Source organism: Arctopsyche grandis, chromosome 13, assembly GCF_051622035.1.
Source record: "Arctopsyche grandis isolate Sample6627 chromosome 13, ASM5162203v2, whole genome shotgun sequence".
In the NCBI taxonomy this organism is placed as follows: Eukaryota; Metazoa; Arthropoda; class Insecta; order Trichoptera; family Hydropsychidae; genus Arctopsyche; species Arctopsyche grandis.
Genome location: NC_135367.1, coordinates 18,033,059 through 18,047,373, shown reverse-complemented (window position 1 = coordinate 18,047,373; position 14,315 = coordinate 18,033,059). Strand labels below are relative to the sequence as shown.

At 30.9% G+C, this 14,315-nt stretch overlaps 1 protein-coding gene across 3 annotated transcripts in view; it reads left to right on the top strand.

Moving 5' to 3' along the window:
• The window catches only part of Asator (tau-tubulin kinase asator), a 37,922-nt gene extending 24,963 nt beyond the window's left edge, over nt 1–12,959 (top strand). For 2 of the 3 annotated variants that reach the window (XM_077443890.1, XM_077443889.1), the window contains 16 exons: nt 244–360; nt 1,057–1,146; nt 1,327–1,457; nt 1,537–1,638; nt 1,741–1,832; nt 1,917–2,010; nt 9,268–9,419; nt 9,499–9,578; nt 9,656–9,810; nt 9,893–10,004; nt 10,084–10,570; nt 10,639–10,889; nt 10,973–11,067; nt 11,329–11,476; nt 11,572–11,731; nt 11,806–12,959. In XM_077443890.1, coding sequence (XP_077300016.1) covers nt 244–360; nt 1,057–1,146; nt 1,327–1,457; nt 1,537–1,638; nt 1,741–1,832; nt 1,917–2,010; nt 9,268–9,419; nt 9,499–9,578; nt 9,656–9,810; nt 9,893–10,004; nt 10,084–10,570; nt 10,639–10,889; nt 10,973–11,067; nt 11,329–11,476; nt 11,572–11,731; nt 11,806–12,016 — 2,477 coding nt within the window. In that variant the 3' untranslated portion in view covers nt 12,017–12,959. The remainder of the gene's footprint in view (nt 1–243; nt 361–1,056; nt 1,147–1,326; nt 1,458–1,536; nt 1,639–1,740; nt 1,833–1,916; nt 2,011–9,267; nt 9,420–9,498; nt 9,579–9,655; nt 9,811–9,892; nt 10,005–10,083; nt 10,571–10,638; nt 10,890–10,972; nt 11,068–11,328; nt 11,477–11,571; nt 11,732–11,805) is intronic. The other variant, XM_077443888.1, reaches the window with a different exon arrangement.
• The last annotated feature ends 1,356 nt before the right edge of the window (nt 12,960–14,315 follow it).

The following is a 14,315-nucleotide window of genomic DNA, read 5'->3' as shown; positions in this document are numbered from 1 at the left end:
ATGTGTGTAAAAATAAATGAATGTTTTATATTATTTCATTTGATTATGTATTTACAACTGCCACAAGTGTTTTTAACGATAATTCAGCCTCGTCGAATGATTTTCGCGGGAAATGTGTATGGCTCAATACAGTGTTCGTGTGATAATCAATTTTTTTACGAAGAGAGGAAATGAAAAGGGTGTTTTATTTTTATTTTTCTTGTTTTATTATGCATGCATATAACATAAGTATATATTTGTTAGGTTCGGGTGACAGAGCCACTTCTGCTAATCAACATGGAGGTGCTACGTTGGGCAGGTTAAGGGTGGTGACTGCTCCTCCGACTTGTGTCCAAGATTTAGCTATCTGTACCACACCAGGTAGATTTTTGATCATGATACTTATGAGCTTTTTCATTAATTTCACAGCGATCAATTGATTACATATCTGAATTTAATCCCAACGCTTTCTTCCAACTCTTGCTTTCCTTTTATATATATTATATAATGATATAAACCAGCAATGTGACATTTTGATATTTGTACTCTTCACTATTATTATTACAATCACTGCAATTCCATCCGGCTAAAATTTACTGTCTCTACATAACTGTCTTTTTATTAACAGATCCACTGTATTGCCATATGTATTTTCTTTAGTTTGATTTATAAATGGGCTGAATTTCATCTATGTACTACCTAATTGAATTTCTATATGCATAATTTTTTCTTTAACAAAAATTTTCATTTTAATTTTTTTTCTTTTTGTTTTAATTCCACTAATGCAAGTTGTTATTTTTACTATAAACGTGAGCTGTTTAAAATTCTAAATCCTTTTATTGTGTTTTTTTTCCCATGTATATTTATTTATTATATTATACATATGTAGTGGTTCGCAGGACCATTTTATCCATTGCTTAGAACTTCTAAGTGTAATTGAAATTATCGTGATGTAGTTTCCAAGCACTTCTAAATGTATATTTAAGCTAAGGTGGTCTTAAAACGGTCCTGGTGTATCAGTAGTTGTTGATATTGTTCAATTTTATATATTCTACATGTATAAATATTGAATGTTAGGAGGTGACTCTGCTAGTCCTCGCATCGTCACCGAAGTGGATAGTGTATACTCATATGAACTGCGTCAAGGGCAAGAAGCTCAACGAAGAGGTGAACCTCTACGCAATGCCTTTAGTACATGCCACACACCATTTTCATTCATTTTGTTTCATTTAAATATGAATTTTTATTTATTAATACTGTACACTACATATTTAGAGCTAACAAAATCCATATATTAAGCCAAACTCATGCTATACAATTTGTACTTAACAATTACTTAACTTCAAGCAGGTCGCAGGGGTGTCAGACCAGGATCTGGTGGTACTGGTTCTGTTGTTAGCAAACCAATATGCCGAGGTGATCAAAGTTTAACACAGTTTGCCGTAATCGATGATGAAAATGTTTCTGCTCTCCAACAAGTATTTTATTTATTTATTGTTCATATGTAATTTAAAACTTATTCTATTCTCATAAATTAATCTAAATTACTAATTTAAGGTAACAAAGGGTGGTGCTCTTACATTAGCATCACAATGGAAATCTCAATTTGACGATTCTGAAGAAACTACAGACAATGAATGGAAACAGGAACAATTGCAGGTATATTGAACTTATGTTCTTAAAAAAAATTATGAAATTCATATACAAATGTATATGAAGAAAATTTTATAAATAAAACAATGAATTATATTTTAATTTCAGTCTCCCGATCATCGTATTTCACTCGCAGGTGAAAAAATTGAAAAATCTAAACATCATTCAGTACATCAGCAACATCATCATGCTCCTAGCAGGTAATTATTGAAATTTATCGTTTTTAAGTATAACAATTTTTTTCACGTTTTTTGATTTATTTTTATTTGTATGATGCTTTTCAGAGAGCCCACTCAAAACACTACTCAGTCATCTGATGAACATGGCAGGCTAACCGAAGTACATCTTGCCGTGTCTGGGACTGCAAATGGAATTGTGGTAAATTTTTATTTAGGAGTGAATTTTATTGATCTATTGCACAAAGGGGACGCGACAATTGGTGCAAGTCCAAAATGTTCAACGACAAAATGTACCCGAAAATTAGTGCACTGACAAAATGTACCCGCGACAAAATGTAAACGGAAAAAATGTTCAAGCGACAAAATGTTCAAAAATCCTAAATTATCCTATTTTAATGGCAAAAGTAACTTTTTATTGTATTATATTTATCGATGTATATGGTACTTTTTATCGTATAGATCGCGGATGTTATTAAATTATTATAAATTAAAGGTGTTCCCAACCGTACCAACATATTCTTATTTAAATTGAACAATTACATTTTAAGCGAATGTCATTGTGACTCATTGAATATCATTTTAAGATGTCATTGAATTAGTATAAATGTCAGGGGTTCTCAACCGTATCCAATATTTTCTTATTTAAATTGAAAAAAAAAACTTTCTAAGCGTATGAACTCCAGATTACATTGCATTAGTTTATATGGCAGGGCTTCTCAACCGTCTCCAAAATTTTCTTTATTTCAAATGAATAATTTACTTTTTATCGTACACATCGCGGGCGTTATTAAATTAGTATAAATGACAGGGGTTCTCAACCGTATCCAATATTTACGTATTTAAATTGAAAAAAAAAAAACTTTCTAAGCGTATGAACTGCAGATTACATTGAATTAGTTTATATGGCAGGGCTTCTCAACCGTCTCCAAAATTTACTTTATTTCAAATGAATAATGTACTTTTTATCGTACACATCGCGGGCGTTATTAAATTAGTATAAATGACAGGGGTTCTCAACCGTATCCAATATTTACGTATTTAAATTGAAAAAAAAAAACTTTCTAAACGTATGAACTGCAGATTACATTGCATTAGTTTATATGGCAGGGCTTCTCAACCGTCTCCAAAATTTACTTTATTTCAAATGAATAATTTACTTTTTATCGTACACATCGCGGGCGTTATTAAATTAGTATAAATGACAGGGGTTCTCAACCGTATCCAATATTTACGTATTTAAATTGAAAAAAAAAAAACTTTCTAAGCGTATGAACTGCAGATTACATTGAATTAGTTTATATGGCAGGGCTTCTCAACCGTCTCCAAAATTTACTTTATTTCAAATGAATAATGTACTTTTTATCGTACACATCGCGGGCGTTATTAAATTAGTATAAATGACAGGGGTTCTCAACCGTATCCAATATTTACGTATTTAAATTGAAAAAAAAATAACTTTCTAAGCGTATGAACTGCAGATTACATTGAATTAGTTTATATGGCAGGGCTTCTCAACCGTCTCCAAAATTTACTTTATTTCAAATGAATAATGTACTTTTTATCGTACACATCGCGGGCGTTATTAAATTAGTATAAATGACAGGGGTTCTCAACCGTATCCAATATTTACGTATTAAAATTGAAAAAAAAACTTTCTAAGCGTATGAACTGCAGATTACATTGAATTAGTTTATATGGCAGGGCTTCTCAACCGTATCCAATTTTTTCTTATTTAAATTGAAAAAAAAAAAGTTTTTATGCGTATTGCAGATGTCAATGAATTAGTTTAAATGTCAGGGGTTCTAAACCGTATCAAATGTTTACTTATTTAAATTTAAAAAATTACTTTTTAAGCGTATGTCATTGAATTAGTTTAACACCCTCACAGAGGTGCGAAGACCTCTGTGAGGGACAGTACATATAAGATAATTATAAATTTTAGAGTTATTTAGAGTTAAGTAATTAAGATGTATTTTTAAAATTAGCTCGAATTACGACTATTCGGATTAACGATGGAGAGATTTTACTTAGTGTTAAGCAAAAAAACAAATGTATGAATCGGACATTGTATTGTAGAAAAAAGGAGGTATGTAAAAAAGGCAGACATTAGAAATTTACAGCTAAAATTATTTTTACATACCTCCTTTATGTTTCACATTAATATTGCATTTACAACTAACTATTATGCGTAAGGGTTGCATACAAAATTTAATTTTGACATGTAAAAGACAATTAAAATGTAAATGTAAAAAAAATCACGTGCGTTGAATAGAGATGGCAAAACAATAATATATTTTGAAATTAGTTCTATGATTGACAGATGAATTGTCTACACAAATGGACGAAAATATTTAAAAAGACAAATGGGTTATAAAATTTTACTACCCTCATGTTAGAGGCTATTGAATGCATTTTTTTCTTTGCGTAAAACCCTAGGACAATAGGCAAATGGTGGGTTCGAAATCTCTTCAATGTCCTCTTCAACGTCGGTTTGTAGCCATGGAATAATAATTTTTAGCTATTCACAGTTGATAAGCTCGATCACATTTATTATAGAAAAATATACATATATGTATGTAATTAATTTATAATTTATAAAATGTCGTGCATTGAACTATATATAAGAGTCAAGTTTTATTGTTATTGTTAAGAAATATTTTGTTGTTATTTTTTTATTGTTATGGCTAGAAAGTTTAATAATATAACTTTTAAATCAAATCGCCACCCTGGCACTTTGATTGATATAAACATTGTTTTTCGAGTACAATTAAAAAATATTTTGACTAAAATTTCACATAAAATTTTGTATTCCAAATATTGTGAGCAGAATCTCGTTCTAACACTCGAATAGTAATCTGAGCACATTCAAAACTTAAAAGACGCTTAGTGAAATTTATTGGCTTTTTTTATCTAAAACCACCCAAAACTTCGAAAGAAAACATTCTTTAAACTATTGACCATACACACTTGAGGATACATAAAATGAGGAAACTCAGCTTAAATGAATAGTGATCTCTAAATTCACATGTTAAAAATTGATAGTTTTTTGACATACATGGATTTAGAATTGCTAAAAGGAAATGTTACTGTTGACACACAAACACGGGTTTTGCAAAATCAAAGATGTTGAAGAGGATTAGGCAAAATCAAAGATGTTGAAGAGATAAGTTCAAGTGAGAATATTTATTATTATTTGATTTTTTTTTATAAATATTTGAACTACCAATATTAGGATACAACTTATTACTTTATCTATGTACGTAGTAACAATAGATGAAGTTTTGTGATCATACGAAAATTTGAACTCGAGATTTTGACTGATTCGAACTCAGAATCGATCGCTGATCACGTATTCATGATCTAGAAAAAATGTGTGTGTGTGTGTGTGTGTGTGTATTTTGGGGATATTTTTAGCACCGTTAGTCCTATCGAAATGAAACTTAGTATCGGTTAATGAAATTCTTATCGACACGTCGTAATTTTTTTTCAAATTTTTAAGTTGACCGGAAATGGTACCTCCCCTTATAGGTGTCCTCTTTTTTTTAAGTTTTTGAATTCAATTATCTCCCAAACCACTAACTGAATCAGACTGAATTTTTTTTAAATATGATAGAAATAATAATTTTTATAACCTTATATTTTTTAAATATTTCTATCTGAGCCGGAAGTAGTACTTTTACTCTAGAGAATCGAGGTTTTTTATGTTTTTCTCAGAAACCTTTTAGTTTATTGAACTGAAATTTCATATCTAAAAGTTTAAGCTTAATACCAAGTTATATATAAAATTTAGTAAGTATCTGTCAACCGGAAGTGGTAGTTTACTCTTGTACGATTCTTCTTCCACTATTTTTTTCGACCCCTTAAACATGTGTTTTCGTCACAAAAAATTCAAGTATAATTCTTGTAGCAATTTGATGAAAAGAAAAAAAAATTATTAAATTTCATAAACCGGAAGTGGGTTTTTTTCTCTTAGAAAGGTTGAAAATGTTGTGCCCACTACTCTGTCCACACCCCTGAACGTATTAAGCTGAAAATTTATATTTCTATCCTTTATGTACTAACTTAGAGCTGGTAGGGTTTTGGTCAGAATTTGTAAACCGGAAGTAGTATTTTTTTTTAAAACAATATTTCATTATTTTATTTTGACCCTTAAAATTATTTTTATTTTCTTGATATTTAATGACTATAATACTGATAGTGATTTTTAGTAATAAAAAAATTTGAACAAAATCTGACAACCGGAAGTAGAACTTTTTTGTTTTGTGCAAGTTTCCATACATTTGCGCTCAATTTGTATCGCTATCATAGTCATCAGTTCAATATCGAATTTTGTTTTGTAACCTTCTTATATTCCTCAAATACATAGATAAAGTCATGGGTTGGTCACACCCGAATTTTTTTTAGTAAAAAAAAAACCGAGGGGGGGGGTCGTAAAAATTAAACACCGACCTGGTTCTTTTTAATTTAGCACTAATAGCACCCTGAGCTTCAATGAATATAGAAAAAACCTTATCTTGCAATATGCAAACCATACTTGACCAGTTTACGAAAAATTATTTTATAGGCTTTAAAATTATGGCAAATAAGCTAGAACCACAATATTTATCAAGAAGACTATCTTTCAAGCAATGTATTATAATTTTCAACCATAATTAATTTTGTTTTTAAGGTCATTCCGTAGTCCGGTTTTGTGTTACATCGGCATTTTAGGATGGACTGTACATATGTTAATAGATAATTAATATATCAATAATTTATATGAATATTAAAACATGGAAATGTCTACTGTCTTCTTTTTATTATATACTGATAATGATGAACTTTTAAATAATTACATTTATTATTTATTACGTATTCACTCCTTTGTAAATCAAATTCAACTTTTTGCTAATCAAATTCACACGTTGAGAAAAAAAATGCATGGTTAAAATAAAATGATTGTAAATCGAATTTTATTTTTCAGCTCAAAAGAACCTATTGTCTTCGAAGTATTGAAGCGCATATGCTTCGACCAAATCTTTTTCTAGGAATCTTAACATTTTTTATGTAGTTAGGGTTGGTTAAATGATTTTCCCAATGTAATTAACCTCAAAATACATGAGGAAATCATCGACCTTCTGTTGGATTTCTCGTTCTTGTGCCAATAGCCATGGGTTGAGAATTTGGAGGAGTTCCTCCCAGCTTTCGACTACATTTTCTGGAGGAACAAATGCTAATGCCAATACCATTTTAAATTTAATTGCATTTTCCTGATTATCGTAAAATTCAGATAATCCCAATTCCTGGATTTTTCTGTAGGTACTTTGGGACAGATGGAAAAAGCAACCCGTTACTTGCGCATTTGGCCATATGTCAGACGTGAACCTCGTGTAGCTTCCATAGACATATGGAATGTTCGAGACCGAATATTACATAATTATGGAAAAACGGACAACGAAGTGGAAGGCTTCCATATGAAAGTTGGCTATACAATTGGAGCCCAATTTCCAAACCTGTGGAAGTTCTTGAAAGCCCTTCAAGGTCTCCAAGCCAAAACCGAGAAGTACAAGAACTAAACTCTGGAGTTATTCTCGAAACTGTGTTTACCGAAACACTCTGTTCTGGCAATTTTTCGCATGGACACCTTCTTCGCTTTCAAATACGCAGCAATCAAAGTTTTTTTTCGGCGGAAATATCCCTGCAGCGACAAATTTCTGAAGAATCGATATTGTTAATTTAAAAATTCAAAATTAAATATTAAATCCATCAATTTTATAAAATAAAAACTATTAAACCCATAATTACCCTTAGAACAATCATACAGCAAAAGGTCTCAGCTGAGCATGATCTTTTCAATGTTTGAAAGCATTTGACGCACAATGAACAAAGGCGTACCCTTAGCAGGTATATTACGGGTTTTTTGTACCTAAGTCTGTTTTATTTTGCATACATACAAGATAACTGTATTTTGTACATAGTTAAAGAGAATTACGTTTTTTTACCAATATACAGAAGAAATAACTAAGATAAATTTACAAATAACGAAGTAATGATTAGAACAAACACGTATGTCGCAAAATTCACAAGCGTTCCGTTTTATGCTGCTGGTGGTGTATATATATATATATATATATATATATATATATATATATATATATATATATATATATATATATATATATATATATATATATATATATATACATATAATTCAATGACATCTGCAATACGATTAAAAAGTTTTTTTTTTTCAATTTAAATACGTAAATATTGGATACGGTTGAGAACCCCTGTCATTTATACTAATTTAATAACGCCCGCGATGTGTACGATAAAAAGTAAATTATTCATATGAAAATAAGTAAATTTTTGAGACGGTTGAGAAGCCCTGCCATATAAACTAATGCAATGTAATCTGCAGTTCATACGCTCAGAAAGTTTTTTTTTTTTTCAATTTAAATACGTAAATATTGGATACGGTTGAGAACCCCTGTCATTCATACTAATTTAATAACGCCCGCGATGTGTACGATAAAAAGTAAATTATTCATTTGAAATAAAGTAAATTTTGGAGACGGTTGAGAAGCCCTGCCATATAAACTATTGCAATGTAATCTGCAGTTCATACGTTTAGAAAGTTTTTTTTTTTCAATTTAAATACGTAAATATTGGATACCGTTGAGAACCCCTGTCATTTATACTAATTTAATAACGCCCGCGATGTATACGATAAAAAGTAAATTATTCATTTGAAATAAAGTAAATTTTGGAGACGGTTGAGAAACCCTGCCATATAAACTATTGCAATGTAATCTGCAGTTCATACGTATAGAAAGTTTTTTTTTTTTCAATTTAAATACGTAAATATTGGATACGGTTGAGAACCCCTGTCATTTATACTAATTTAATAACGCCCGCGATGTGTACGATAAAAAATAAATTATTCATTTGAAATAAAGTAAATTTTGGAGACGGTTGATAAGCCCTGCCATATAAACTAAAGCAATGTAATCTGGAGTTCATACGCTTAGAAAGTTTTTTTTTTCAATTTAAATAAGAAAATATTGGATACGGTTGAGAACCCCTGACATTTATACTAATTTAATAACGCCCGCGATGTGTACGATGAAAAGTAGATTATTCATTTGAAATAAAGAAAATTTTGGAGACGGTTGAGTAGCCCTGCCATATAAACTAATGCAATGTAATCTGCAGTTCATACGCTCGGAAAGTTTTTTTTTTCAATTTAAATAAGAAAATATTGGATACGGTTGAACATTTTGAACATTTTGTCGCTTGAACATTTTTGAACATTTTGTCGCTTGAACATTTTTTCCGTTTACATTTTGTCGCGGGTACATATTGTCAGTGCACTAATTTTCGGGTACATTTTGTCGTTGAACATTTTGGACTTGCACCAATTGTCGTGTAACCATTGCACAAATCATTGTTCATTTCATTTCTCATCACTTTGTAGAAACATTTGCCGGTTGCAAATAAACCTCCGTCAAATGGTCAACTGCAAAAGATACAAGAGCGTGATCAAGGTTCTACAACACCAATAAAAACTCCTTCTCCCACCGCCAAGCGAACTCGTGTCCAACCAAAAGAAGAATCCCCCAAAATAAGGTATGTATTCAAATATTAAAAAATTCCATAATATTATATTTAACATCCAATTCTCATAAACCAATCATTTTATTTTTAGGTGCCTAAATATAGCAGGAATAGAGGAATATCCTGAATTACAAACATCACTACCAAGATGTTGGAGCTTACCAGATATCGGTATATACAATTTTTTGTACTAATTACTCCATAATTCTTTATCTCGTTCGGTAATACTTCAATACTTGTTTCAACAGGTAACGTTATGCGAAGATCGTTGAGTCCTCCACTATTACAACAAGCTGCTTTTGATGATATAATTTACCGTATGGATATAATGAGAAATGTTGGTGTTCGAGGTGATGCAAACACTCCACTACCTGAAAGATCAAACAGTCTTAGAAGCTTGCCGGTGATTTAAATTTATGTTTAAACAAAACAGTGTTTTATTTTATTTTTGGATGTGATGATTTATATGTATTTTTTTTGCTTAGGCAATGGCGTTTGCGCCTTGTGAAGAAATGCCCCCTCCAGAACAGCAACCGACTGTTAGTGGAAGACTCGAAATCAGAATACAGCCAACATCTAGCTCACCAATTCAAACAAGTAATCATATCAATCAAACTTGAGTCTAATAACGTTTATTTTCCGAGTAAATATTTACAATACTATAAAAAATTTTCAGCCAAAATTCAAACAACAGTTGTCGAGAAGAAACCGAGGGAGCCATCCAAAACACCACCGAGGTCACAAGTTGCTATGATTAATGGCGCAGCCGGTGGACACAGTCCCAATATAGACGATCCTTCAGTTTATTTCGATGCAACTGAAAATAATCCTCAGAAAGTCTCCGATAGACAACGCATTTCTTCTGAAAAAAGTCCAAGTCCTGTCAGCAATGCCCTACAGGCATCTGGTCATGAACAAATCAAGAAGGACCAGTTGAAGAATGGCCTTGATGAATATTTGAAATTGTCTGACACATTAGTGATCAGGCCTCGCAGCATGACGCCTAAGAGTCAAAATTCTAACGGCTCTGGTGATGCAGTAAAATCAGCATCTGCAGATTTTGTCGTCAGGAAGTATGCTGTAGTTAAACCAGATATAGTTTCGTCTAATGGCGCTGTCAATGACAAAGAATCAGGAGATAAAAATTACAAAATGGATCAAAGGTATTTTTTTTGTTATTATTCTTATTTAATTAAATTTACATCTGTTTATACTTTTATTTTTATTTCAGATTGAATAGGCCAATGAGACCATCTCCTCTTTTACACACTAAAAGCACGGGTGATATATTGACTTCTTCTCGGCCAGAATTACAAATCACAAAACCGATTATTAGATTAGATAAAGGTGACGTTCAAAATACCAAAGATGACGACAGCGAAGATGAGGATGATAAAGATGATGAAAGTGATGAACGTGAAACAAATCTTAAAAAGACAAAATCTAAGCCAACTGATCACGTAGGAGATTCTGCAAATAAAGGTATATGAGTTTTGATTCATTGTGTTTACTATTACGTTTTTAATTACAAAAATAATAATGCCACTTTATTTATACACATACAGATGAATCTCCCGCTGTAGAAATAGAGAATGAAAGGGGTAGATCAAGACAAAGAACGCCTTCACTTGGAGGAGATAATCAACCTAGTCCGAGAGATGTCAGTAAAAATTTTAATCTATTACTCTATGTGTTGATTATATTGATCTATTACTATTCGTTTTAAATACAAACACCAGCTATTTTCTTTTTACTATCCATCTCAGTGTTGTTTCAAGGTGGATTTTATTATATTCTCGAAATTAAGTTTATTTTTGGTTGGGTTGCTGCAGTTTCGCCCCCATTCTTATAGAAGAGCTACTGCTAGGTATATTTTTCATATAATTTAATATATTTGAATTTTATTTGTATTTGTTTATAGAAATCTACGGGCGGAAGTCGCATTCCTGTAGCTGTTGGTGGTTGGCCGCCTGGCGCTTTACGTCTCGCTAAATGTGCTTCTTGGAGCGGCGCCGAAGAGCCTCCACAGAGTCCTCAAACTCCATTAGATGTCAATGAGTTGACTCCAGGTATAATTCCGCTTCGAATTCCAAAAACTTTATCATCACTTTATTTCATCAATCACAATTATACATATATTGATATTTCAATATTGTTTTTATAGCCCTCCGTCGACGAAGACAAAATGCAGCTGATAAATATGTGACGGATCCTTCTCAGCTCTCTCTTAGATTTACTAGACCTAGAAGTCGTCACTCATATTGTCCTCCGACAACAGCACCACCCGCAATCTCTCCAAGACCTTCTCCAGATTTGATCGCTAGGTATGTATTGAATTGAATTGTTGAATGTTTATTGCTTTCATTCTATTGATATTAAAATGTATTTCTTATTTTAGTAGGTCTGCTGCTAGCAGAGGCGTTCCGACACATCTTCTCATGAACTCATGCTCTCCACAGCTGGTTGCTAACAATAACCAGTCTGATAACAGTTCTTCATGCAGTCCACCGCCACCTCCTCCGGCCGCCGTGCCTCCATCTCTAGTAAACAATCCAGCACGTGCGCGTCGTTTCCGCCCTCAAGAATCGCCAGATATTAACGATACATGAGCTCAATATATAATAATAAGTGCATTTTGCTAAAAAAAAACATATGACCATGGTTAATGTGCGTTTCTTTTATATTTTATTATAGTTGGCATCTTTGATTGTTTTTTTTTTTATATAATACATACAGCAAATGTTATGATTTTTATATTTTAAGTCTCTTTTTAATACATTAAATTTCGATTATTAGAATGAAATCACGATTATTTTATATTATTTTGCAATTTGGAATTATTGATTTTGTGTTTTAACGGTTCTAATCACGTTTTAATCATATTAAACTATTCTAATGTCGCAAATAATAAAGTTTGTAATTCGATTCTATGTAAAGTGTATTTTAAATTTGGAGGTGTTGTATGAACGAATATATATAAAAAAAATGAAAATGGTCAAGTGCAGTGATAAATTATTTATGTGAACGAATTGAAGTGACATTATATAGTGTATTTGCTTTGACTATTATCAAAATTCACCTAATATTTATCACATAAGAGGATCAATTTGGATATTTTTTGCATGAATTAGTCAATTGCAAAATGTAACGACTTGTACACATACATGCGGGTACACCGGGTGTGTGTACAAGTTGTACACAAATATACAAAAACATCCTTTGCCATGTCTATTGTAAATGTCTGTGCTTGGTTAAGGCCACTGTACATACTTTTATGCGTTTTTATATGATTTATTCTGTGATGATGTATTGAAATATGTTATAATAAATAATAGGATTGATATTATTAAACAAATGATGATATTTTGTGAAATAAGTTAAATTTAATTTATGTAATCTAATCAAGCAAAATTAAATAATATTGAACGTGCACCACTACTATCCTGTATGATAAATTTTAAAATTGTCAGTCTACACTCACACTCTGATGTTAAGCTATTTATTGCATTATAAACCATATATTGTCACCTTGCAAATCTGTACTTTACTTATAAAAAAAAAAACTATGTGTACATTCATGTTTCAGTAATCATAATTGCTTTACGTTTTAAATATGGCAAAATTAACGAAAAGCGTTAGTGTCATTTTGAAATTTTAAAATAATTCAGCTTTTGTACCTGAAAATAATTGTATTTTAATGAGAACGGACTTTCTTTATTTTTCGATGCTAAATGTTACCAAATAATCTACAGCTGTGATTCGCCTCATGTTGTATTTTATCTAATATATTTATATTTAAAATTGTAAATTGCTGTTCACTGAAGTTTCTGTTTATTTATTTTACATTAAAAATAATTTCATTTCTTAAAAAACTTTATTGAATATGGTTTTTACTTCAAATTTTATTTTTCGGCGTTGATAGTTTTTTTTTATTATTTTATTTTATATGAATATTGATTTTATTTACAATTTATTATAACGTCATGTGATTGTATTTTAATCCCGATCGATTGTATCTGCAATAGCTATGTCAAGTTACGTAAACAGAACAGAACTCGATTTTAAATTATCTCAAATATTTGTATGATTATATATTTTAATAATATTAGTAAATATATATATCTATATATAAATATTAATGCTGGAGGACGATATTGGCAAAGCATTTAGTTGTGAAGTGTTTTGAATTTTTGCTTATATAGCTTGACTTGCTCATTGTATGTAAATTTTGTAATTATTATAAACATTGTTACTTATTTTTATGTATATAAAAATGCTTTCCATAATATTGAATCTCAACCGAATAAATAATTACGGTTCAAAACGGAATTTATACAACTACTGCAAAAATATGTTATTTCAAAAATTAATACTCTGTAGAAAATTCATTCTCTTTATTTACCATATGAGCTACATATCAAAATAGATCTCTTTCAACATGGTTCACTCTTTTAATGAATACAAATGGTGAAAGCTTTCTGAATCATATTCGAGATTAAATTTACTGGCAAAGGATGTGCAAACTCTGGTTCCGAGCTTTAATTGCAATGTTTCGGTATACAATTACGCATTGATTTTCTGATATGTATTGAAAAATGTACTATTTATTTTTATCTCCAACTGCACGTAATCGCTCTTCAAAAGCCAGTCATTGAAATTATTACATATTCTGTAAACATGATTGGCTTTTACTGTAATTTTGATTCTCGTTATGTTAAGACTGAACATAGCTTTTATTAAATAGTTAAAAAAAACTGTATGCCATTATTAAGTGCTCATTCTTTAGATGTGTGCGAACGTGAAAAATGTTTCGTATTTTAACAAACGTGTCGTTTCTTTTTTTGTGTACGTTTAAGTGCTCTCGATATATTTACTCCCGTTTATCTAGCTCCCCATTTGTACACAAAA